Source organism: Lethenteron reissneri, chromosome 13 (genome assembly GCF_015708825.2).
Source record: "Lethenteron reissneri isolate LAM-NWPU_2019-01 chromosome 13, ASM1570882v1, whole genome shotgun sequence".
NCBI classification, from domain to species: Eukaryota; Metazoa; Chordata; class Hyperoartia; order Petromyzontiformes; family Petromyzontidae; genus Lethenteron; species Lethenteron reissneri.
Window position 1 is genome coordinate 5,962,571 of NC_083791.1, and position 23,849 is coordinate 5,986,419.

General features: G+C 47.9%; 1 protein-coding gene across 9 annotated transcripts in view; it reads right to left on the reverse strand.

Moving 5' to 3' along the window:
* LOC133342036 (protein Aster-B-like) overlaps positions 1-23,849 on the reverse strand; it is a 129,740-nt gene that overhangs the window by 41,226 nt on the left and 64,665 nt on the right. For 5 of the 9 annotated variants that reach the window (XM_061550923.1, XM_061550921.1, XM_061550920.1 and 2 more), the window contains exons 2-4: positions 22,833-22,859; positions 17,599-17,815; positions 10,720-11,004 (exon numbers count right to left, since the gene is read on the reverse strand). In XM_061550923.1, the coding sequence (XP_061406907.1) occupies positions 10,720-11,004; positions 17,599-17,815; positions 22,833-22,859 (529 nt within the window). Of the gene's footprint in view, positions 1-10,719; positions 11,005-12,635; positions 13,098-17,598; positions 17,819-22,113; positions 22,230-22,832; positions 22,860-23,849 lie in introns of those variants that run through there. The other 4 variants (XM_061550922.1, XM_061550924.1, XM_061550926.1 and 1 more) reach the window with 3 other exon arrangements.

Here is a 23,849-nt window from a genome sequence, read left to right on the forward strand (position 1 = left end):
TTGGCACTTCTGAACGGCCATGGCAACATACGCAAAAAACCTCAACCCCGCGAGGATCGGACAAGGACAAGAGCCTTCCAAGCGAGCGTCGCAGAAGCCAAAAATGCCACTGCTGCCGTGAATTTCCATGACCCCCCCAGCGTTGGCGTGCAATTTATTTTCTTTCCCAGCGTGAATCTAATTCCTTTACGTCTTTGCGAAGCTATTAAAAGGAAACTAGCCAACAAATGTGAGCATGCTCCTTATGCGTCATCACTCCTTGTGACAATAACCGGACAGCACTTACATAAATAAACACGAATCACAAGCTGCTGGGGGTGCCTATGTGCTGCCCTAGCAGGAGGTTTTGCTGGCGGCACCCACCAAACAACATAGCAGGAGGCTGTTTCTTCCTGACCTGCTTTTGTGCTTTTACCATCTACATGGCAGAGGCTCGGTCTCATTTGCAGCATTTTGTTATGTAGGCTAGACGTAGTCACAAACCGCACCTCTCCATAATAAAGGCTCAGTCATTTGTTATGTAATCTAGCCGTAGTCTCAAGCCGCACCTTACCATAATAATAAAAAGTGGGCCGTTCCTGGCCTTTCCCCCCCCCCCCCCTCAACCATTATATATACAGAGTGGTATCTCTTGAAATCTCTCATTTACTTGATACAGCTGTCGTGTTGTGACGGTTCCACCTGAAGACGGAAGCTTGTGTTGCCTCCGAAACGTCGTGATTTTTCTTTTTCTTTTATTTATTTTACTTTTATTAATTTAAATTTTTACCTACGTGACTTTACCGAAAAAACCTAAGAATACGGTCACCAAGAACCCGCTGTGGGCTTGTGGACCTGACGGCCTGCGTAAAACAATGCCCAGCCAACTCCCAGCGTAAAGGCAATGGACGCCACTTTGCAAAGAGGGTCAAATAAACTCGGCTTGATGGTGGTGGTGTTGTTGTTGTCAGCCTGTAATGTCCCACTGCTGTGCAATAGCCTCTCCTGTTTTATTTCATTTTATTTCCCCCAGCTGCAGCCTCTAAACTGTGAATTTCGTCTCACTGCTGCCATCTTTTCCTCCGTGTTCCTCTGATTCTTTTGCCTCCTCTCGGCCTCCGCTCTGTGTTTAATTAATCAGCATCCCTCATGGCCGTAACCAGACTACTTTTCTACCCAGGTCCTCCATGGATATAGCAAATCCCTCATTCGACACAACCCACGTTTGGCCCAAAATAAGTCATTTCTGTCCGTGGTGGTGCAAGGCTGTAACGCAAGCACTTTGCAGGTGGGGGTCGGTGGATTGGGTAGGCGTCACTGTATGAGACGCTCACCAGCAACTCTACAGTTGCCTGCAGAATGCAGTAAAGCAAGCAGGATGTTAGCCTTTCAGTTGCGTATTTTGTATTGTCACCCCTCCTTTGCGTGGATTGTATTTCAAGGTACTCCTCTTTAACAACAAAACTTTTTTAAAAGTAGTTTTATTGAAAAAATACTTCGTCTTGCCACTCAAGTAACTATCCTAACAGTCTCAGCCGGCCCCTCCTATAATTTGTCCTGAGGCTCAGTTGAGGCCTTCCTTGCAAAAAGAAAAGCAATGGCACCGTATTCTCCAGATTACAAGCCACCGTGGAAAGCAAGCCGCACAACAAACTTGTGCACGGTGTTAATAAAGCTATGCAGAGATATGGTCTCTCTCACAGTCGCACTGCTACCAGGTTATAAGATGCACACCAAATCTGAACTTTAAAATACGGGGGAAAAAAAGTGTGTCCAATAATCTGGTGAATACGACATCATGGTTGTTGTTGTTATTATTTCACTATGGTTGCAAAACTGTATTACAGAAACAAAATCGAGGATAATGGGGGGGGGGGGGGGGACAGAATAAAACATCAACCCCGTAGCGGAGAAGTTCCCAGGCTGTGGTCCCGCAAGGTCATGCGTGGGAAGTGGAACGCTGAAGTGTTACAGATGCAACATTTTTCACGCGAAAATCACCCTACACGTTGTTTTCACTGCCCATTGCGCGTCTACTTATATCTTATCAATGCGAGTCAATTAAAGGAAAGTTACTCCTTTTGATGGCTTTTATGAAGTAAAGCTTTTTCGGCGCCGTTCGAGCAGATTTAATTTTAGAAAAAATGCCCCGCGGCAAAATCGTGGATCGTCGCGACATTAGCACGGTTTGGCTAGGCACGGTGCAAAGGAAGTTCAACACATGCGTCTTGTTTGTTGGCTGAAAGTCGTCCGGCGGACCAGAGAGGTTTGTGGGAACCTGTGAGTTGAGCAAAATTATTGGGCAAGTAAAGCAACTATGAAACAAGTGCAAGTCACAGCTGCAATTCCACTCCCATTCCAGGAGGTGGATAAACAAAAAAATCTCTTCCACAGTCTCAAGTTTAAAAATAACATGGCCACCTTGTGAATACAGGCTTTGAGCAGAGCTCTGTTGTGAAGGGAAATCAACAATATACTAAACGAAGCATCTCTTCATACCCGGCTACAAAAGCAATCTCTACTCACACAGCCAATCTCTATCCCAATCAGCAGCAAAAGTTTGTAGATAAGCACATTCCAGATAATCACACACATACACATTAGAAATACACAAACTCACATGTATATTCTTTACACTGTATACATGCACATACGTGTACACACATATACAAAATGTATAGTGCTTTACTAACGCTATTAGCTTGCAGTTTTGCCCGCATTTGGCATCAGAAAAATTATACACACTATAAGGCTGGGCAGATTCAATAAAAAAAAACTTACCAGAAGTCGACCCATGTTCATTTTTTGTTATCAGTTCAACGCATAGACATGTGAAAACTTTGCAGCGAATGCACTCGACGCATCTTGAAAGCAGTCGTGCAATACCCCGTTAATTTCCGCTTTCTACCCGTTTGTTTACACGGCGGTGGGGGGGGGAAAACAAAAATTAAATAAAACACTCCCTTACTTTTATTAGAGCCATTCGCTCATACTGGAAGAAAAAAAAACGAGATGGGAACAGAAAGAAAACAAGCAACAAACAAAACAGAGGAAGTCCGGTGAGAAAGAACGCGCGACCGACACAAAAGAGCGGGCGACAAGCGTGGAGGTGTCAGGTTCAGGCGGCGGCGGTGCGCAAAGGGTGAGGCAGTGACACCGGGGCCAGCACCGGACGCCATGTGGGAACGAACGGCAGTGGTGGCAGCGTGCCACAGCAAAAAGTTTGACGCCGCTACAAGGAGAGGCTTTCACTCGGGCCGTTTGTGCCAGGGAGAAGGGGGTGGGGGGCAGAGGATAGGGCGTGCGCGCAGGGCGGTTATGGCTATAGTCAAACCGTGGCGTGCCGTGGCAAGGTGCCACCCGGTAAAGCTTTGGCACGGGGGGGGGGGCTGTTATCCACATTGCTTCAGGCTGCATTCACCAGAGGGCCATTCAAATAAATTACCGTCGTGAAAAAAAAACATTTAATGATAATAATCTATCCGAATTTGAGGATTCAAGCGTTCGTAAGCCACTCACTCGTGAGCCAAGTCCTCCAAGGTTTGTTGGGCTGCTCGTTGATTATTTATTTTCCCTGAGCATCTACTGTGGACATCTTCGGGGGTTGAGTTCTAATACTTAATTTGGAGCTTTCGTGACTGCAGGAATTACTCTTTGGTTCTTTCGGTAAAGTCACGTATAAAGAGAAAATAATAAATTAAATACTAGCATACGACGTTTCGATTGCAACACAAGCAATCATCATCAGGTATAAATGAAATAGAAACACAAATCTAATATGTCTCTGGTTCTGTGTTTTATCTCTCTCTCATTTACTTGATACAGCTGTCGTGGCTGTGACGGTTTCACCTGAAGACGGAAGCTTGTGTTGCCTCCGAAACGTCGTGATTTTTATTTTATTTATCTTACTTTAATTAATTTAAATTTTTTACCTACGTGACTTTACCGAAAAAACCTAAGAATATGAATAATTGCAGTCACGAAAGCTTCAAATCTAGAATTAAAGCCCACAGTAGCGCGTGGGGAAATCTTGAAAGAAGCAATACTCAACGGACAGCCCAACCACCTTAAAAACCGCGCTGAGATAATCCACTGGGCATTTGTCCACGCTCAATTCGCATCATCACGGCACGTTTTACCACGAGCGTGGTGCCAGTCGAGTACACTGTCGATGTAGCAATTCCCCTTCGCGAAAGCGAAAGTTCCAACCTGCCACTGGGACGATTGCATCATCCACATGCAGGTAATGAAACACGAAACCTGGAATAGTGGGTGGAGGGGGCGGGGGGGCTAGGCTAGATGAGACCAAGGTAAGGTGCTGCCCTGCCCTTCGCACAATGTGAGGTCAGGCGGAGTGGTGTCCCGTTAGTGTCCCCCGTTGGTGATTCCCGCAGAGCCAGGGGGAGAGTATTTGGGGAAAAGGGAGCACAACTCCTAAAGCATTGATCATACAGCAGAAGGGGTACGATGGCGTTGCGGGTTGCTACACCGGAAGAGGTAGGGCATCAGCCAGACAGGGAGTTGGCAGGTGACGATGCATCAGTACACTGACTAAAACTGTTATAATCACGGCACACGCTTCGAATCACGCGAGTGACAGTCGCTCGCTTTAAAGTAATACAATTTGTATGCAAATGTTAGCTGCAGACTAACGGAGCAAAAAAATAACTGGACAAACAAGACAACAAATGAGACAAAAAGGATTCATCTAATCTAATAGCATTGGGGGGGTTGATGAAGATTTACGCATTCGAAGGCATGTAAATAAAGATGGACAAACGGGGAAATGCTGCTATAGTCGTGTGCTATCTAGGGCTGCAGATAGCTATGCGAGTATGCAAACAGGCAGGTAAATGGGGAGACAAGGCGAAGACGGTGGGAAATGATTGCGCTGGGACCGACACAAAAGAGCGGACAAGCGTGGAGGTAACCGGGGTCAGGGGTGGTGTGCAGGAGATAGGCAGGAACACCGGTCAGTTCTAAAGCTCAACTACTACAACTATATTCTTGGTTCTTTCGGTAAAGTCACGTAGAAGGGAAATAATAAAATAATATTAATATCCACAGAAATAAAATTTTATTTCTGTGGATTTAACACCTGATGATGATTGCTTGTATTGCAGTCGAAACGTCGTGAGAATTTTTATTGTTTCATATTTATATTATTTTATTATTTCCCTTCTACGTGACTTTACCGAAAGAACCAAGAATATGAATCCCTGCAGTCACGAAAGCTTTAAATCAAAATACTACAACTATTTTTACACAAGTGACCTGGCCACAAATGATAGCTCAACGGAGTAGCTTATCACCGCGTGGAAATTTATATCAACCAAATAAACCCACGTCGTTTCTAAGTGTGGAAGGAAAAACCAGAGGACCCGCAGAAAAAGCCACACGACCACGGGGAGAACATGCAGACTCCAAATACACAGCAGGCGTTAGGGTCGGGATCAAATCCACGACCTCCTGTATACCGGGCGAGGTAGTTAACATCTCACCGCCGTGGCCCCAGTTCGTAGACAGACGGAGATCAACATATACATCGATAGGGAGGCAGCTAAGATATGAGAGTTTGGCTCAGACGAGCGAGAAGTCACCTGTCAGTTGGCTGACCTGCCCCAAATACCCAACAGCCGTTCGGTGGCAGCAGAAGCCACTTCCTTTTAAACTATAAATATCAGCTAACGAGATACATGGATGGGTTGCAATCGGCCGCTTCGAGGTCAGATGCTACGTTAGCAATGCAAAATCTGAGCCATGGGTTCACGAACATTGAGGAAGGCCCAATCTCGTGACTGTGTTTATACGGTTATCATTTCACTTGCTGAGAAAATTTTAAATTTACAATTGCACACTTGTAATATAATCCTAATTATCATCTTCTTACGCTTTGGTTCTTTCGGTAAAGTCACGTAGATAGAAAATTAATAGATCACGACGTTTCGATCGCAACACAAGCAACCATCATCAGGTGAAACATACACAACAGCAGAACTGCTGACGTAGGAGTCATCATCGCCTTCTTTCTGTAATTTTCCCACTCATGTGGGGTCTGCCTTCCTGGTGCTGTCACTCCATTCATTTCTGTCACGGGTCATCTCTGCGTCCATTCCACAGTTGTTCATATCCTGGATCACCACTTGAACTTTCCTCTTTCTAGGCCTGACTCTAATTCTCCATTCCGGTGAGTTCATGTTCACCACCTTTGTTGCCTTTTGCTTTTCATCTTTTTTTCTTCTTCTTGGGGCATGTCAAGCCATCGGAGTCGACTTTCTGTCAGCTTGCCTGGGACGTTTACCACTCTTGCCTTTGTCCATATCTACTACGTTAAATGCAGTTCAACATGACGATGACGATGATGCAGATGTCACGATGCTATTTGAATTCCCAACAATGTGGTTTCAGTTCCAGTGCACCCAACACGGGGTGTGCGACAGATCCGTTGAGAATCTTCATAATACACGGGCAAAAAAATGTGCCGATTAGGTAGTAAACAATTGATTGTATGTAAGAATGTCGAACTTCTTTCGCACCGTAAATAACCAACCGTGCTAATCGGAGGTGCGGGAGAAGGACAATAAACGAAACACAAACAATATATATAAATGCAGCTGCACAAACGGATGTGAGCCATTGCATTTGTAAAGCCAAATGGCACGCGCCCTCCTGCAAAAATTGGATGTACGTTGCCAGGGCTGCCATTCACAGTTGACAATGTACAGAAGCTGCGCTGCCCGATCCATGTTCTTCCAGGAAATTCTGCCCTTTCACAAAAAGAGCCGAGGCTCTACACCAAGCCGGCTGACGGGGGAGATGGCCACAATTTGCAGATACGTGTTGATCTTCTTTCACGCCAACCGTGCTCATCGGAGTTGTGAAGGAAGAACAAAAAACTAAACACAAAACGCAGTTCACAAAAACTTCGTTCTCAATCTAAAATTCCCACGAGGACAGATCCAGGGGTAAGAGTCAGATTGAAACTAAGAGGAGGCATAGTGCTACGTTAATACAAAAACAGCTTCTTCAGTTGCCTGTCAAAACTCGCCCTGAACAGGTCACGCAAATTCCGAGACGCAGCCCAGAGAAACGTCTGCACGGTATCGCCAACATTTGTAGAAGTTTCAATTTCGTCACCGTCACTCAAAACTCACTTGCTGGCTGGGATACATTTGCCAGAGGCAAGGCACGACCCTTACTTCTCCCCTTAAAGTCACCTTGGGGTAAAACTCAAATACTGTAGTACCCTCCGATAACACTATTCTGCGCGTTACAATGTGTCATATTCCACGTCTCCCTAATTCATCAGCGTTAGGCAGGAACGGAGTGTAAATGCTGGGGAGGAGACTCACAGTTGCCCTTCCTTTGTCCCCACAGCCCCACTTTTCTTCAAGCAAACTATATTTGCAGGCTGGAGCAATGGCGATACGGTTAGCATACTGCCTTATGAAGCTACCAACCTGAGTTAAACACCACGCGATATCTGAACCGGTGCTGTGGGCCCCCAATTCAACACCCACCTGACCAGCATGATGAAGTACAGTCAAACAATCCCCATATCCGCCGCGGAGCGAGAAGGGGCCTTTAACCAGCAGTGGATTTACAAAATACTCTATGTGATCATACGCAACTTAATGCCATAACATTTTTAATAAATTGTTATTTTTGGGTGCAAGGGATAGAGAGTGTGGGGGCAAGTGACTGAGACAGGAACCACAGCAGGGCAGCACCAAACGAGGTCATGTGACTTCTAAAAAAGAGACCCGGTACAGTTTTGCTCTTTATCCCCTTTTTGGCCACGGAAAAATGAAAAACGCTCTTGTAAAATCTTCCGTTTAATTAAAACGTTTTCACACCCATTGACTAAAGCAAAAAAAAAAGAGAGATTGAAATGCAATTGCCAACTTAGAATCGCTTTGTTGATCAAATTACAACAAGATAAATGAAACTGAGTTGGACAGAATTGTTAAGTAATTAAAATGCGAGAAATTTTGTTTTAAAGTGAGGGGCCATCAAATGTGGGCCTACAAACAATTATCTTTGAATTAAAGAATTAGGCATATTGCCTCTTTAATTAAACGGCTTTGTACAAATGCAGTCTTTCGTTTATGTATGCACTTTATCGTGAAGCTTTCAAACCCAAAAAATCGGACAAAATGTGGGTTTATACATTGCAAGCAATTGCATTAAATAAAGCAACACAACAACTCGATAAACAGCTTACTTTAATTTTCAACCGTCTGTAAGACTGTCATGGTGAAGAAAGAAAAAAAAATGAACAAACAAAAGCAAAGAAGAGTGTGAGAGAGAGAGGAGAAAGAATACCGTAAGATCACGCACGCACGCAACAGCGACCCACACGCAGTCAAACGTGCACAAAGGTGGAATAAAGTAACGAGAAGGATGCAAACATAAAACGGAAATGTTTAAAAGAAGGAATAGTGAGTATTGGGGCTCCAGCGCTGGGATAGAAATTCAAACCCCATCTGAGCACAGGATCAATGAAAATGTTTTCATAAACCACTTTTTTAAAGCCAGTTATTGTAAACAAAATGCACCTCCATACGCTGATGCTAGCAGTTTGACACGTAGGCTTTTGTGACCAATATTATACGTAGTAATGTTTTTTTTAGGTTAGATCGCGTAAGTATAAATGTCGTCAAACCCCCCACCATCCGACACAGCCAATGAGTAAGGTTTGTCATGTAAACAAAACATGCCAATTAGTTACTACTTCAGCCCACCGGTGTATTGGGAGAGTAAATCCACAACATTTACACTTTGAGTACGACGTTTTAGCTGGTAATTACATCCAGCAACATCGGGCGATTTTGCCACAATTCTGGCAAAATCGGCCGATGATGCTGGATGCAATGACCAGCGAAACATCGTACTCAAATTGGAAATGATGCTAGCAAGTTAATAATAATGGAAGGCTTCTCACTCAAATGCAGTGACATTAATACTCGAATCCAAACACAAGCCAACAATAAGGTGTCAAGTTTTTTCCCCCCATGTTTCTTGCCGATGCATTTCAAAATCATCCGTGGCTCCGAGGATGGCCCCATTCACGTAAGATCGGCAGCAATACGGTTGAGGGATTCGAAACCGGCATTTCTCAACGCCAGTTCCACATGACTACACCACGATCCGGACTCCCACGCCTAACCATTTCTTTAATCAAACGCCGCTCGTGTTGAGCACAACTAGCCAGTGACTCATCTCACTCTCAAGGATATACTGCCACGGCTCCATAATTATTCACTGCAGATAATGTTCAAATTTGGCAAAACTTCAACCGTGACACTGTGAAAGCAGTGGCCCACTCTCAATAATGGCACCAGAATTTTTGTTTGTTTCTTCCCACATCTACTTTCTTGGCAGCGCAAGTGGGCCATGCTCAGCAATATTGCCGAGGGGGTTGATACGCAACCGTCCAGCTCACTTCGACCACCGCGTTCATCATCCGTACATCACAAGCGGTCACATGCATCAGCGCACTGGCGCAACAATGCATGCACAAAAACGATCCCCAGCATGGCCAATACAAACTGTTGGGGCAAGTGCTGTTCGCAAATTTAACTCAACTATTTGTTTTATTTCACCAGGTAAGGCCCACTGAGCTACGTAGCTCTTTTTCAGAAGCGACCTGGCCACAAATGATAGCTCAACGAAGCGGCTTATCACCTTGAAATGTATAACGGCCAAACACTCTGAATGCCTATAAAGATTAGCATGGCACAAGAGGGGGTGATGATGTCTCCCCGGTGCTCATTTAAGGCTGAGGTAACCCAGGAGAAGCCCAGGACCAGTTCAGACATTTGCCAGTGACGTTGGACATGGCCGGAAATTTAATTCAGTTGTCGGGTCCGTAGCACAGTGCTCAAACGACTGCGCTATATAGCCTCGACAAACTAGTGGGACAAGTGCCGTTTGCGAGCACATACATGCACACACACACACGTATAAATGTGCACTTACGAACACATGCACACACACGGACACAACAACAACAACCGCCGCCAAGTGGCGGTGACATCTCCGCAAGGCAAAGATCCCCCGTATATCATTAAACAGGTTCCTCGGGCAAGTGCTGTTAGCGAGCACCTATGAAGGCCGGTATGGCACACGAGGGGGTGGGTGGCCGGCACAAACCCTGGCCGCTTTTGACTCCCCAGTGGCGATGTTTACACACCGCACCAGGTACTTGTTTAAGGCCGAGTCGCCCGAGAGGAAGCCCAGGACCGGTTCAGATAATCGTAACTGGTGTTGGCCGGGAGCGGAAATCAAATTCGGGGTGCTGAGTTTATAGCGTAGCAGGCTAACCGCACACAAAACAAATATCCTCCATATAGCCTTAACAGACTGTTGGGGCAAGTGCTGTTAGTGAGCACCTATGAAGGCTGGCACGGCACACGAGGGGGTGGGTGGCCAGCACAAACCCTGGCCGCCTTTGTCTCCCCAGTGGTGATGTTTATGGTACTCTCTTGAGGCCGAGTAGACCTAGGGGAGGCCCAGGATTGGTTCAAGTAATCCTCACAGGTGTCGGCCATGAGCGGCAATCGAACTCGTGTCGCCGGGTTCGTAGCGCAATGTGCTCACCACTGCGCCACTGCTCCCCACGGACGCGCGCATACACACGCGCACGCACACACACACACGCGCACGCACACACACACACGCGCGCACACACACACACACGCACACACGCGCACACGAACCACTGCACACACAGCTGACCTTGCTGCCCTTGCCGCTGCGCGACGAGCCGGACGAGGTGGAGCTGAGCCTGGCGCCGGGCCCGTCGCTGCCGCCGGGCGAGGCTGTCGACGAGGCCGAAGCCGCGGCGGCCGCGGCGGCCGCGGCGGCGGCGATGGCGGCGACGGCGGCCACTCCGGCCGTGCTGCCCGTGGGAGAGCGGTCCGCGATGCAGGCCGCCGCCTCCGAGCCCTTCTCCACCATGCCGTTCCCGTCGGCCGCCGCCGCCTCGGCGGGTCGCGGGGTCCCCGGCCGCCCCTCGCCGCCCTGCCCGATGGGTCGGCCGGGGTCAATGGGTGAGACTTTGGCGGGTCGGGAAATGTAATCATCTCGCCAAATGCGTCGCGAGGCTCTCCCAGCAGCCGACACAGCCAAACATTACATTGTCACGTGCGCGTTATTTTGAAATCATAACATTGGCTGGGGAAACCTACATGTGAAGCCAATCCCTTAACCTTGTATAGGCATAAATAGGCTCTGTGCCCTGTGCTATCCAAAACATGTTGGGAGCTGGCGCCGAGGTGGCAAGATGTTAACTACCTCGCCTGGAATGTATGCACGGTGAACTACTTTCGCACCGTACATAGCCAACTGTGCTAATCGGAGGTGCGGGGGAAGGACAACAAACTCAACGTGACCCTCCAGGTATACAGGAGGTCGTGGGTTCAATCCCAACCCTGACGACTGTATAATTGGAGTTTGGATGTTCTCCCTGTGGTCGCGTTGCTTTTTCTCCAGTTCCTCTGGTTTTTCCCTCCACGTTTATAAGCAACATGTGTTGAGAGTATTTGGCTGCTATAAAATTGCACATAAGCCAATTTTGTTGAGCTATCATTGGGTACCCAGGTCGCTTCTGAAAAAGAGCTATATGGCTGAGTGGGCCTTACCTGGTAAAATAAAATAGTTTAGTTTAGCTTTATGGTATGAGAGTTACATCACTTGTGCCACTTTGCTTTTGGCCGTGATTTTAAAGTCTATTTTCACATTAATTATGTTTCTGACTTGTGCCAGGCAGCACAGGACCCGCATCCGAGATAGGCATCTACAAGTAAAAAAAATGGTTTTTTTTGGGTTGCTCTTCCTGTAGCATTAAACAAACAATTTGGTGATACTGCATTGTGATGTGGTGAACAAGTACAGATCAACAAAAAAAACTCAACACATTCGTCAAGAGAGGTCCCTCTAAGGCCTCTCTCTACGAAGAAAAGGCCATTGTATCCAAAACGTCGCCTTTTTTGAAAGCAGTATTATTGATGGACGTGTTGATTTTTGTTGTTGTTATTCTTTCTGTAGAAGGCGTTCCACATGTGGGAAAAACTAAGAATACCCAGAGAATACCCACGCACACATGTGAGGGGAGGGAGCTAGACCTAACCAGCATCTTCTCGGTTCTTAGACATGGATATCACGAAACTCCCTGGGGCCACCTAAAAAAAATCAGGATGTCCGACACACAAACTACGAGCTGACATGAGTCGTAAATTTTCATCGAGTCTTCCCGCCACCACCGTCTGTCTCCTGTGCCTTGCTCCCACTGTCTGACCAACCGGTCAGCTGGAGACATTGCCGGCGCATTCTCGCAGGAGATCTCAGACTCAAGATCAAAGATTAAGATGTCATGGCGGCCAAAGCCACGGATGCGACCACACCTCGCCATACGCCTTCTCCCCGAGCGCCAGACCCTGCAGCTGCTGCACAGTAGACATGCGGTGACCCCCAAGGTCTGCCCTCACAGCATCCCCACCATCTGGTCTCAGTTGTTCCCGTTGGGCATCAGACTCCTGGAAACCACTCCCAATCCCTGCTTCAGTAACCGGCTGCTCCTCAAATCAGCACATGTCCTACCCAGAGCGTAACCTTCCCCCCCCCCGCCCCCGAACCACATCTACAAAACTCACCTGCCACGCTCTCTTCCGGGCTTCTGCATCGCATATCCTGCCGTGCCACGATATCCCTAGCATCCAACACCTGCGCTCAAACGCCAACAACTTATTTGCGAGTCCGGCTCTCCGATCCACACGGTAATGCAGATAAGAACTCCCGCAGTAAAGAACCCTTTTCTTCACGATCGGACCTCTCTCTCTCATCATCGCGCAGAATTCCCACAACGACACGAGGCTGCATCCCGGCCACTGGCGACGCGGGTGGTGCACACACGTGGGCGGTTGGGGACAGGTGACCTCATTAGCCGCTCGCTCACGGACGTGTTGCAGAGTGCCGTGTTCGCGCTGCGCCCAGGGTAATGAGTGTACAGCTGCGCTTGCACTCCACGATCAGGGGCGCGAGTACTCCTCCTGCTGCTGCTACTGCTGATGCCGCTGCCACTGCTGATGCCGCATCTGCTGCTGCTGCTACTGCTACTGCTCGGGCTCAGTGACATCACGACCGGTAGTGGAATGTGCATGCCTTGACGTTGAAACAGGGCATTATTAATACTGTAAAGTTACGAGCTTTTAAAATGTGTATTATTATTTAGTCACAAAAAACAGGGCCATTGTTGTCACTGTGATAATGTTATCGTCATTTTATTTGGAATGTTAAAATTGATCCATCCTATTTACACTCATATTTATTTAAATGTATCGCTGTTAAGGCATTGTGTAAATTTGATTCATTCATTCAGAATATATTCAATGAATTACATTTAAACCCTTGCCCTTAAATACCAGTGAAGTCTTGTGATATATGCTTATAATACAATAACACAGGTGATAAATGAAAAATTAACAGCTCATTGCGCCATTTTATTGTTTACAAGTTACAATATTACTGTTAGTTTATGTTTACTGCTTCGGGCAAAAGACAACCAAACAAACCGAACCTGGTGTTAGGTCCGGTGAGGTGCTTTAAATCATTATCGGTGAGGTGTTTTAAATCTTTCACAATGACGAAGATTAACATTTCACTTATGACAGAGACAACGGGCACACAATCACAATCCGTCATCCTGCCAGTAACGGCGCGTTACGGCTGTCAGCCCCGGCGCTACGGTGACGCGTGACGCACCGGCGCGCAAACTAAAATGGCCGCGTCGGTCGGTTGCTGCGTTTTTCGGGAGGTGTGCTCTGGCCGCTGCGACGTACGCATACACGCGCGGGAGTAGCAGCCCCCCCTCAACTCCACCCCCCCCCACACACACCACCACCTTGCCGAATCCGCTCGCCGCTCCGTGCGTGGCACACCGTGACCCCCCGAGTGGAACGGCGCTCGGGGGGTCGGCTCGCAAACGGGGTCACGGGGGTCACGGGGACCAAGACGAGCAACCGCCGGCTGTCAACAACATCAGCGCCGTCGATCTCATTAACGATGGATGGAGGGGACACCTCATTTCTCTTACGTGGCCAAGCACAGAAATGAGCAATGACCCCCCCCCCCCTGGCTACGGGAAATCTGTAGAAGCAGGTTACGCAACCCGATAAACGTGCGATGACTTTTCGGAGCACGTGAGATGCGGCAATTGTTACTATGCATGAGTGTTCAATTTCCTGATTTAATCACGTGAGCAGAAACTGAAATTGTCTAAATTTGTACGGGCTACTACAGTTACGAATGGTTGGCGATGCTTCACAACTAAGGTCGTCTGCCTGTCCGTCTGTCAGGAATTTACCCTACAAGAAAGCAGACAAATTGCGAGAAAGAGTTGTTCAAAACCTGGGGACAAATAAGCAACACTCAAAAGTAATTGCCTTGCTGGCGAAGGCGAGAACATCGTTACAGGTGACACCGTGAGAAGACATCATTGCGCGTGACGTCATCAAGCTGCGTGACTTGGAACACGTTATCCTCGTCAATTTAGACTTTTAAGAGGACAAACGCGTATTGTAAAGTGTTCCTTGTTTGGTCATTGATAACAACAAAAATGCAATAATTCACATCCCGCTTCACAATGTGTTACCACACAAAGTTGCGCCAGTTAAACCAAAGCACGGGACTCAGAGTTTAATGTTGTGGACACGAAGCCAGGCGCGGTAGTGCATACCTGTAATCCAGAATTGTTATAAATTACACGGATCTGTTTAAAACTCCTCTGGGTGGGGAGGGGGGGGGGAGATCGCAGGAGAGCAACGGGGTTCACGGCTCCCCCTCTGTGCAGATCTTTGAGCGGTATCGTCTCGAATGTGTGGCTTTTCTCCAAATGCTCTGATTTCTTCCCAAATGCAAAATAATGACCTTAAACAAATTATTGAGCACCACATCTCAATGCAAGATCGTCCTGGTAACACTTGAAATTCATTGAGGCTTCCATGGAGTAAAGCAAAATATGATATCATACATACGTGGAAAAAAAACGTAGTTTGACAAGATTATATATTTTTTTAGACACATAATTAAACCTGGGACACAAATTCACTCGAGGATAGTGCAAACTTGGTAATGGAAAGAAAATACGAGCGCACGCAGTAGCACTGGGCCTATCGAAACACGTTCCGTCCGTGGTCAGAAACAATTAAGCGCCGCGGTGCGTAATTATCACCGTTACAACAAGCGCAACAGGAAACCTATTTCGGGTCTTTGTCGTGTCCACACGCGCCACGACACAAAAAGGCAGCGGAAAAATTACGTCGAACGCACAGACACGCACTCACCGGACGTCGGCAGGAGGCCAAAGGAGAAACGGACGCAGAGAGGTTTTTTTTGGGTTAGATCGCGTGAATACGAATGCGTCGGGATCTAACCTTTTACCGAGAAAAATGTTGGCCACCAAAAGCATAACGCGTGAAAACGCACACGGAGAGCGGCCCTGCCCCGGCCAACGCGCGAACGAGTATCCAGCAACGCCTCCTGACGTGGGCAGCGTCGACGCGATGCCGTTCTACCACTCACCATCGTCAAATCCTCCGCGCCCACCCCCAGAGGTCGCAACCGGGTACCCGATACCCGTACCCCACCCGATACCCGGCTACCCGTACCCGACTGGGTATGGGTACGGGTACCCGTTTGCGACCCTGGTGCGGCCGGGTACGGGTAAGCCATGAGTCACTGGTGAGTAACCGTTTGTCACTCATTTCCCAACGTCTTGTGTCTCTTCTCACAATTCAAGTTCCTAGAATCAACCCACCCGCGCCTGCAACATGGCTGCATCCCAGAGCTCGCAATCAGGTACCCGATACCCGATACCCTACCCGTACCCGGCCGGGTACGGGTAGGGTACGGGTAGGGTACGGGTATGGCCGGGTACGGGTACCCGTTTGCGACCATGGTGCAGCCGGGTACGGTTACGGGTAAGGAATCAAAACCCGTTTGCGACCTCTGCCCACCTCCCTGCCGCTGCTTCTCTGCTTTCCTCTCACTCCACTCCCCTCCTCGAGCTCTCTGCTCCAGCCACTAGGGCTTTTCTGTCTAAGCCCCCAGTCAACTTTCTGCTTCGTGGGAGGTGGCTCGTTCTGCTCTGCTGTCCCTAAAGTCTACAAGTCCCTCGCGTCAGCAGTACAGTGTCATCAACTCTCTGCCTCAGATTCGGCACCTTAGACTATTCCTCGTCCTCGCGAGTAACTAAATACATATGTATTATTTCCCCTGAATGATTAAGTTCCATTGTTGGAGTTGTATTTAAATGCTATCATTTCCATCCAAATTGTATTGAATGGCCATATATTAGCATCGCCAGGTGACATCCAGAGAAAACTATTTCCGACTATTTTATCAGATAAGGCCCACTAGCTCTTTTTCAGAAGCGACTTGGCCACAAATGATAGCTCTACGAAGTGGCTTATCACGTGGAAATGTTGCGCAGCCAAATACTCTAAACGCGTGTTTCTAAATGTGGAGGTAAAAACTGGAAGACCCGGAGAGAAAATCCACGTGACCACGGAGAGAGACACGCAAACTCCAAATGTACAGGTGTCAAGGGTCGGGATCGAACTCGCGACCTCCTGCATACCAGGCGAAGAAGTTAAACATATCACCGCCGTGTTGCCTAGGTACCATCACAGTCTCCCCTCCACTGCATCTCCCACTTAACTCACTCCATTCTACCCAAGGCTACGTAAGGATACAAAGACAAAGAAGTAAGTTTAGAATTTGGATGTGGCGGTGCATATAGGTTAAAGGCTTTGGAGGCACGGGTTGGTGAATCACATAAATCTGTGATTCTTCCAAACCCACTGAGCTTTGAGGTGCCTAGGAAATAGCAGCACAACAGAATGATTCGTGAGCCTGCCCACACAGTAGACACAGTGAGCACTCTCCCCTCGTATGCATAGATATTCCACTGGCACTCCAAATTTTCTCCCACATTCAGATATATTCCCTTAAATACTCCTTAGCATAAGGGCAGGCTAGGTGAGGTTTTTGTCTTTGTGGCGTTTCTGGCTATTGACTCCGTAGTCACATTCGGCCAGTGGTGCCTATCTCTTGCCAGTTCTTTTATGTTCACCCAGTTGCTTCCGGTTGTTACCCCATATGTTTTGATTTCGTGGATCTCTGCATTTCATTCAAAAAAGCAAGCCTCTCCATCGTGTCCAGGACGTCCAACCGGACTTTTACCTGGCGGATCCCATTTGCAAGTTACCTTTGCCAGCCGCCTAGAAACTCAAGAGCATTATTTTAGCCGGGCGCTGTGCAGCACGACTGTGATCCTGCGCTTCGAAAACGGCAGTTCATGGATCGCGCACATCTGTGAAACTCTCAAACGCACTGGACTGCAACGTGGCCTGGAGGAAGATGGCACACCAAGTGGGCGAGTGGTTGGGATTTCTCCGGGCACTCCGGTACATTCCCACATGGAAAACGCTCGTTCATTGAATTGACGAATCATTCCAAAAAATCTTCCTTATACACGGTGAAGCCTTCCTGGATTATTGCTGGATAATAAATCACATCATCAGCCATCCTCAGCCGACACGAGAGCATGGGACTTACCCTTAGGTCGCGAGGGGAGGGCTGGGGACTCGGCGGTCGGTAGTCAGCCTGCGGGGTTGGGGGTCGCAGGTCAAACTGCGGGGTTGGGGGTCGCAGGTCAGCGGGGTGCTGCGGGGTTGGAGGGCGCGGCTCGGATAGCTGCGGAGTTGGGGGCCGGGACTCGGGCAGGGAGCGCCGGCCCAGGGTCGGGGAGCAGTTGGGGGTGCCACCACTTGCCCTGCTGGCGCACACAGCAAAAGACAAAGATCCCCCATATAGCCTGAACAGACTTTTATGATGAGTACTGTTAGCGAACACCTATGAAGACCAGCACGCACACGAAGGGGTGGGTGGCCAGTGCCATGCTCGGCCGCCTTTGGCTCCCTAGTGGTGGTGTTGACACATCGCACCAGGTAGTCATTTGAGGCAGAGTCGACCTAGGGGAGTCCCGGGATGGGTTCAGATAATCGTCACTGGTGTAGGCCGTGAGCGGGATTCGCATTCAGGTCACCGGGTTCAGAGCGCAGCACGCTAACCACTGCGCCACCACTCCTCTGCAGTAGACGTGCACACCCCATGATTAACACGGGTGCGTGGATCTGATAAGTGCCTACAGGGCCCAAGGTCAGTGGCATGGAATATTTCAAGTTATATTTTCCCTTAGTTTGCAATGTATATCGATGTGAACCTGGGGGGAAAATCCTCCTTAAGGTATATTATGCAACTGGTTCCTGGTTAGACCAGAGGTGGAGGGGACTGAAGCCTGTTTGGGGGGCTGCGGGATTCATGAGCTGGGCATGGTGGTAGCACATGCCTGTTATCCCAGGGCTGGATTTAGAGGCAAGGTTGGTGGGTCAAAAATATGAGTCACTCGTACACCTGCCAGGCAATGAGATGGCCAACAAAAGGCAGTAGGGCATCCGGGTTAATGCACACATCTGTGCGCAGCTAGGGCATTCCCTCGTACACGTGGCTTTTCTTTTGGGTATTCCAGTTTTTATCACGTGCACAAAACGCCGGTTAAAATGGAACCGATTGAATACCCCACTGCAGAAGTCTCCGGAACAAAAGAAACTCGAGACACAAATGAGGCTTTCCTACTCAAAATGTGCCAGCGGATCTGCAAAGCTAAAGCAGGAACCGGTGACGGACCCATGAACCCACACATCAGTACCCTTTAAAATTACCTAAGGCGTAACTCCAACCTGTGTTATAGTGCGGCCATACAACGCTGCTTTCTGTACCAGGCCTGTGCGATTGTCACAGTGGATGTCAGGGAGTGCCGAGTGTGTACTGCCGCTACATTCACATCCTCCACGCTAGCGCCCGGCCACGTCCAGGGGAAACCAGAGCCGCCACGGCTACAGCTGCCGAATCTTTCATGATCCCGGCCAACACGCAACAACAGTTACACCTCTAACCGTGCGGCCAAAGGTGTAACCAGCATTGGCTAAATAAAAGTACAACGAGTTTTGGGAACCACTAGATTAGGCTAACGTGGGCAGGGGGAGGGGGGGTGGGGCAAGGATTGTTAGCGAGCTAACAGCTCGACTGGTGAGGTCAGCACAACACCCAGGGGCCACCTTCGCATGTCCCGGCGTGAGCGCGACGCTCACACACGACTGACAACGATGGGCATGTCCAGTATTTAAACCCAGTAAAATAGCGCCGCGCATCTGGGTGTAGGTCTCCCCCTCGACTACACGCGCTGCCGGCCTTGAAAGGATGACGGTTGCAAGGAGGAAGACACGAAAGGAGGCAGTGGCCCCCACCGAGGTCTTCCGGGAGTGGATGAAACCCACTTAGGCATAGTCCCACGTGAAACGTGCATACCATAGCAAGAGACAGCAGCAGCAGCAGCAGAGACATGGCCTTGTCAATGCAAGGCGTCGTGTCAATACAGCGATGAGTCAAAATTGATTCTCAGTGACTCCCGACCATTCTCATCAGCGAATGCAAATCGTGTGTGTGTGTGTTATGTTGTTGTTGTTGTTTGTTGGGTGCTGTTAGCCATTGCCTCTTTAAATGCAATGTGCCAGTTGAACGCAAGCTAATGTTTGGGTAGGAAATATAACAACAGAGGAAGAGAAATACTCCTCTTGGAGCCCTGACAGACTTTTGGGGCAAGTGCTGATTGCGAGCACCTCTGAAGGCCGGCACCGCAGGGTACACGTTTGGCTACGTACGTAGCCAACCTTGCTAATCGGCAGAGGTGTGGACTCGAGTCATGTGACTTGGACTCGAGTCAGACTCGAGTCATGAATTTGATGACTTGAGACTCGACTTGGACTTGCATAACAATGACTTTGTCCCACCTCTGAGGTGTGGACTCGAGTCATGTGACTTGGACTCGAGTCAGACTCGAGTCATGAATTTGATGACTTGAGACTCGACTTGGACTTGCATAACAATGACTTTGTCCCACCTCTGCTAATCGGAGGTGTGCGTGGCCAGCACCATGCCCAACCGCCTTTGCCTTTCCAATGGTGATGCGTTCACACTGCACCAGGTTCTTATTTGAGACTGAGTCAACCTAGGGGAGGCCCAGGACCAGTTAAGATAACCATCACTAGTGCTGCCTGCGAACAGGAACTGAACTCGAATTTCCGGGTTCGTAGTGAAGTGCGGTAACCGCTACACTACCGCTCCCCATAATTAGAGAAAATACATATCTTAAACAAAATCGATTCATAAAACAATTGCCTACATCGGCTTATGCAAAAGCACAGCTTTCAGGAGACTCGTCCACTTGACTGGCTCACCAAGCTTCTTTTTAATTTGGTATATGATGCTCTGAAGGCATCTATGGCCCATTCATGCTGACTTGTGTGGCTTTAGTTACAGGTCTCTTAATTTCCTGTTTACAATACCGGATGTTTGTGCGTTACGGTGACCATGTGATATCATTTACGTCGCGTCTAGTTGCTCTAGCATGCCCGAATGGTTCGAGCAATTTTCATCGTGCCCTTCATGCCAAACTGTGGTCTTTTTTTTTTACGCAATGGTTCATTATGTCAACATCTCACTCTGTAGTCCCGTGCCAATGTGAACAGAACCAAACGTTAATTGTGCCCCACTGAATTCATTAAACATGAGCCACGAATTCCAAGCAAGCAAGCAAGCGACTCGCTTCTTTCAACGAATAATCGTCGATGGGTTTTTTTTCCAATGCACAATCTTGTTTTGTTTGTGCCGTGCGGGAACAACATTTTACCAAGGGCTGGGATTCAAACGTCGAATTTTGGTTTTTCAGATCGTCGGCAAAACAAGACAAAACCCGCGGTGAAGATATTTTTAAACTGCCTCAGTTATTACAGTGCAATTAGACGCGTGACATGCCTCAGTACCTTCAGTGCTAGGCGAGGGTTTGGTTTCCTAAAGCAGTCTTGGAGGATGCAATTCCTGCAAGCGTCCTGGTCCCTGGTGCTGAAATTTAGGCTGGCCTAACGGTTCCTCGAATCTCATTAAAGAATCACAATCAGTCAATCAGTGTCGTCTGAATTTCGATTTAAAGCATTCGTGACTGCAGGGATTCATCTTCTTGGTTCTTTCGGTAAAGTCACGTAGAAGGGAAATAATAACATAATAAAAATAAAACATTATAAAATACAATTATTCTGTTTGCTTTTTATTATTTTATTATTTCCCTTCTACGTGACTTTACCGAAAGAACCAAGAAGACAGTGTCGTCTGTTAAACCAGGCGGGTGCTCATTGCGACGCAGCATCTATTTTACCAGGGAGGACCTGTGCTAGCTTTAGTTTGAATACATTTTTTTGTGGGGGGGCGAAATTTACGAGTGTAGAGTGATTTTGGAACCGGCTGCATGTAAACGCATGCCTTTTAATTCATCCACAGTGCACGAGGGTATTTCTCCATAAAATACGGTGACTGGGTTGGCCTGCGATTATTTGCGCCCGTGCACCGCCACCGACGCAGTCTCACACACGACAAAAAAAAATCTGCGATCGTTTAACTATTTCTGACATTAACACAACATAATGGCCAGCTGAATGAACACGTTTACAAAAATAAGAATTTAAGACATCTCTATAGCGTGGGATATAATGAAGTCCAGAGGCGTTGTCAAATTCCATGTGCAATTACATATCAAACAGCCAGTTTCTACTACAGTGCATCTCGTCTGCCCGTATTGCCACTGTAATTCGCTTAACCGTTAAATTGCTCTCACCAAGTCAAAATAAACATGCACATGACGTACCCAAGGACACAAATGCAACCTGCAGCAAAGCATTGCACTCGCTACTTGCCGATGGACGGATGGCCACATTAATTATGAATACAAACACAAAAAGAAAACGCACGGACACGCCACACGCGTACGCACGCACGCACGAGCGTGCACGCACACGTCATATGCCGCATCCTGAAGAAGCAAAGTCCCCGAAATAGACCGAGATATTTTTAGCACAAGCTCGGCATTGTCATCGGCAGCACACCTTGCATCTGATCGGTGGAGAAAGAGAGAGAAAATACATCGCGAGCAAAAACAAGCAATCCTGAACGGGGCATTACCTCAACATTCCCGTGAAGGCAGCGCCGATATTTTGTGATTTTTTTTTTTACGTGTTTATTGTTGAGCACTGACAGCATTGGTCGGCGCCGAGTAAGCGGAGAGCTACATTATCCGCTTTACAATTGGATAGCGGGTGAGCACATGACCGCATCAGCTGTTGGGACCCGCTGCATCCCAATTGGCTGCGGCTTGAGGGTGGTCTCCTTGGCGACGGGAGGATAAAGGGAGATGATGCGGAAGGGGCAATGGCGTGGGAGAGAGGGACAGAGCTTCGCAAGCAGCTGACCAAACGTGGAGAGCGAACGCGAGGGATGCCAAGCGCAGATGTCGTGCGTGCGGGAGGGGACAGCGAAAGTGAGATCGTGACTGGGAAAATCGGGGAGGGAGAAGAACAAGGGAGGTGCAATGGGGCGCACAGGAAATGAGTTGCGGAAGGGAAATAGACGGAAGAGTTGAGATCAATTTACATGACCACCGCTGGCACGAGCCACTTTTGATGAAATAAGAGCACATCGATTAGCAGGCATCCATCACGGACTAGAAGGAGCTGCATCACGACTGCCAGGCGCTCATGTAAACGGATAAAGGGACACTGACGGAAAGGACAGAGTATTCAATTATGTGCCCAATACCAAAAAATAAATGCGGTACATCAGCATCTCAGTGCCACGCCGTGTCGCCAATACGCATGCGTACATTCATACGGTAGCTTACTCACCCTATTGTCTCTGTTGACGAGTCAAATCTGCAAAAGAGAAACAAAAAGGATGCGTGAGATAATGGATTTCCTAACATGAATTCATTCTTCAAAGCTGCCATCCATTTTGCAGTCACGTTGCACCTGACCGTACCATCGTGACGGTTCCTTGCCAGCAGAATAAAACAAAGGGGCAATCCACAAAAGCCCCAATATTCCTCACCGTGTAGACAAGCACGCTGGCCCTGTGTCTGCGGAATTACAGTGCAACAATGACTCGGCAGCTTCATTCATAAAGAAAAAAACTTACCATATTCTCCAGATGATAAGACAGATTTTTTTTTTCCCTTTAAATTATTTAAAAGCAAAAGTTGGCGGTGAATCTTAATCCTTTCCCATTGCGGTGACGCAGGTAGATGTACATCATCGTAATGGGATGTATGTGTACACCATTTTTTTCCGATTCCGTTCCGGTGACGTACATGTAAGTACGGAACAGAATCGGCACGTCTTCAGGTCACTAGGTGTACTGAGGCTCCCACAAGGCCATGCGGGAGGGGAGTGTGGCACAGTTTGGCGCCAGCTATCATAGAATGCGGTCGTGTCACTACAGTTCCCTGCGGTGAGAACATTGTATTTTAAAACAGCGGCGCTATGCCTCTCGAAATAAAATTAACAGTGAACCGCTTGCGCGTTCCGAGATTCAGCGGTGAACGGGACCCACCATGCAACGTGCAGACGTCTCGGGACGGGCAAGGGTTAAATGCCAACGATGTGGCCTAAAATCTGCCACGTGAACAAGCACGCTACATATTCTTGGTTCTTTCGGTAAAGTCACGTAGAAGGGAAATAATAAAATAATATTAATATTAAACAATAAGGGAAATAATAAAATAATATATATATATAAAGCAATAAAAAAATTATTCATATTATTTTATTACTTCCCTTCTACGTGACTTTACCGAAAGAACCAATAATATGAATCCCTGCAGTCACGAAAGCTTTAAATCAAAATTTAAAAAGCACGCGACAATT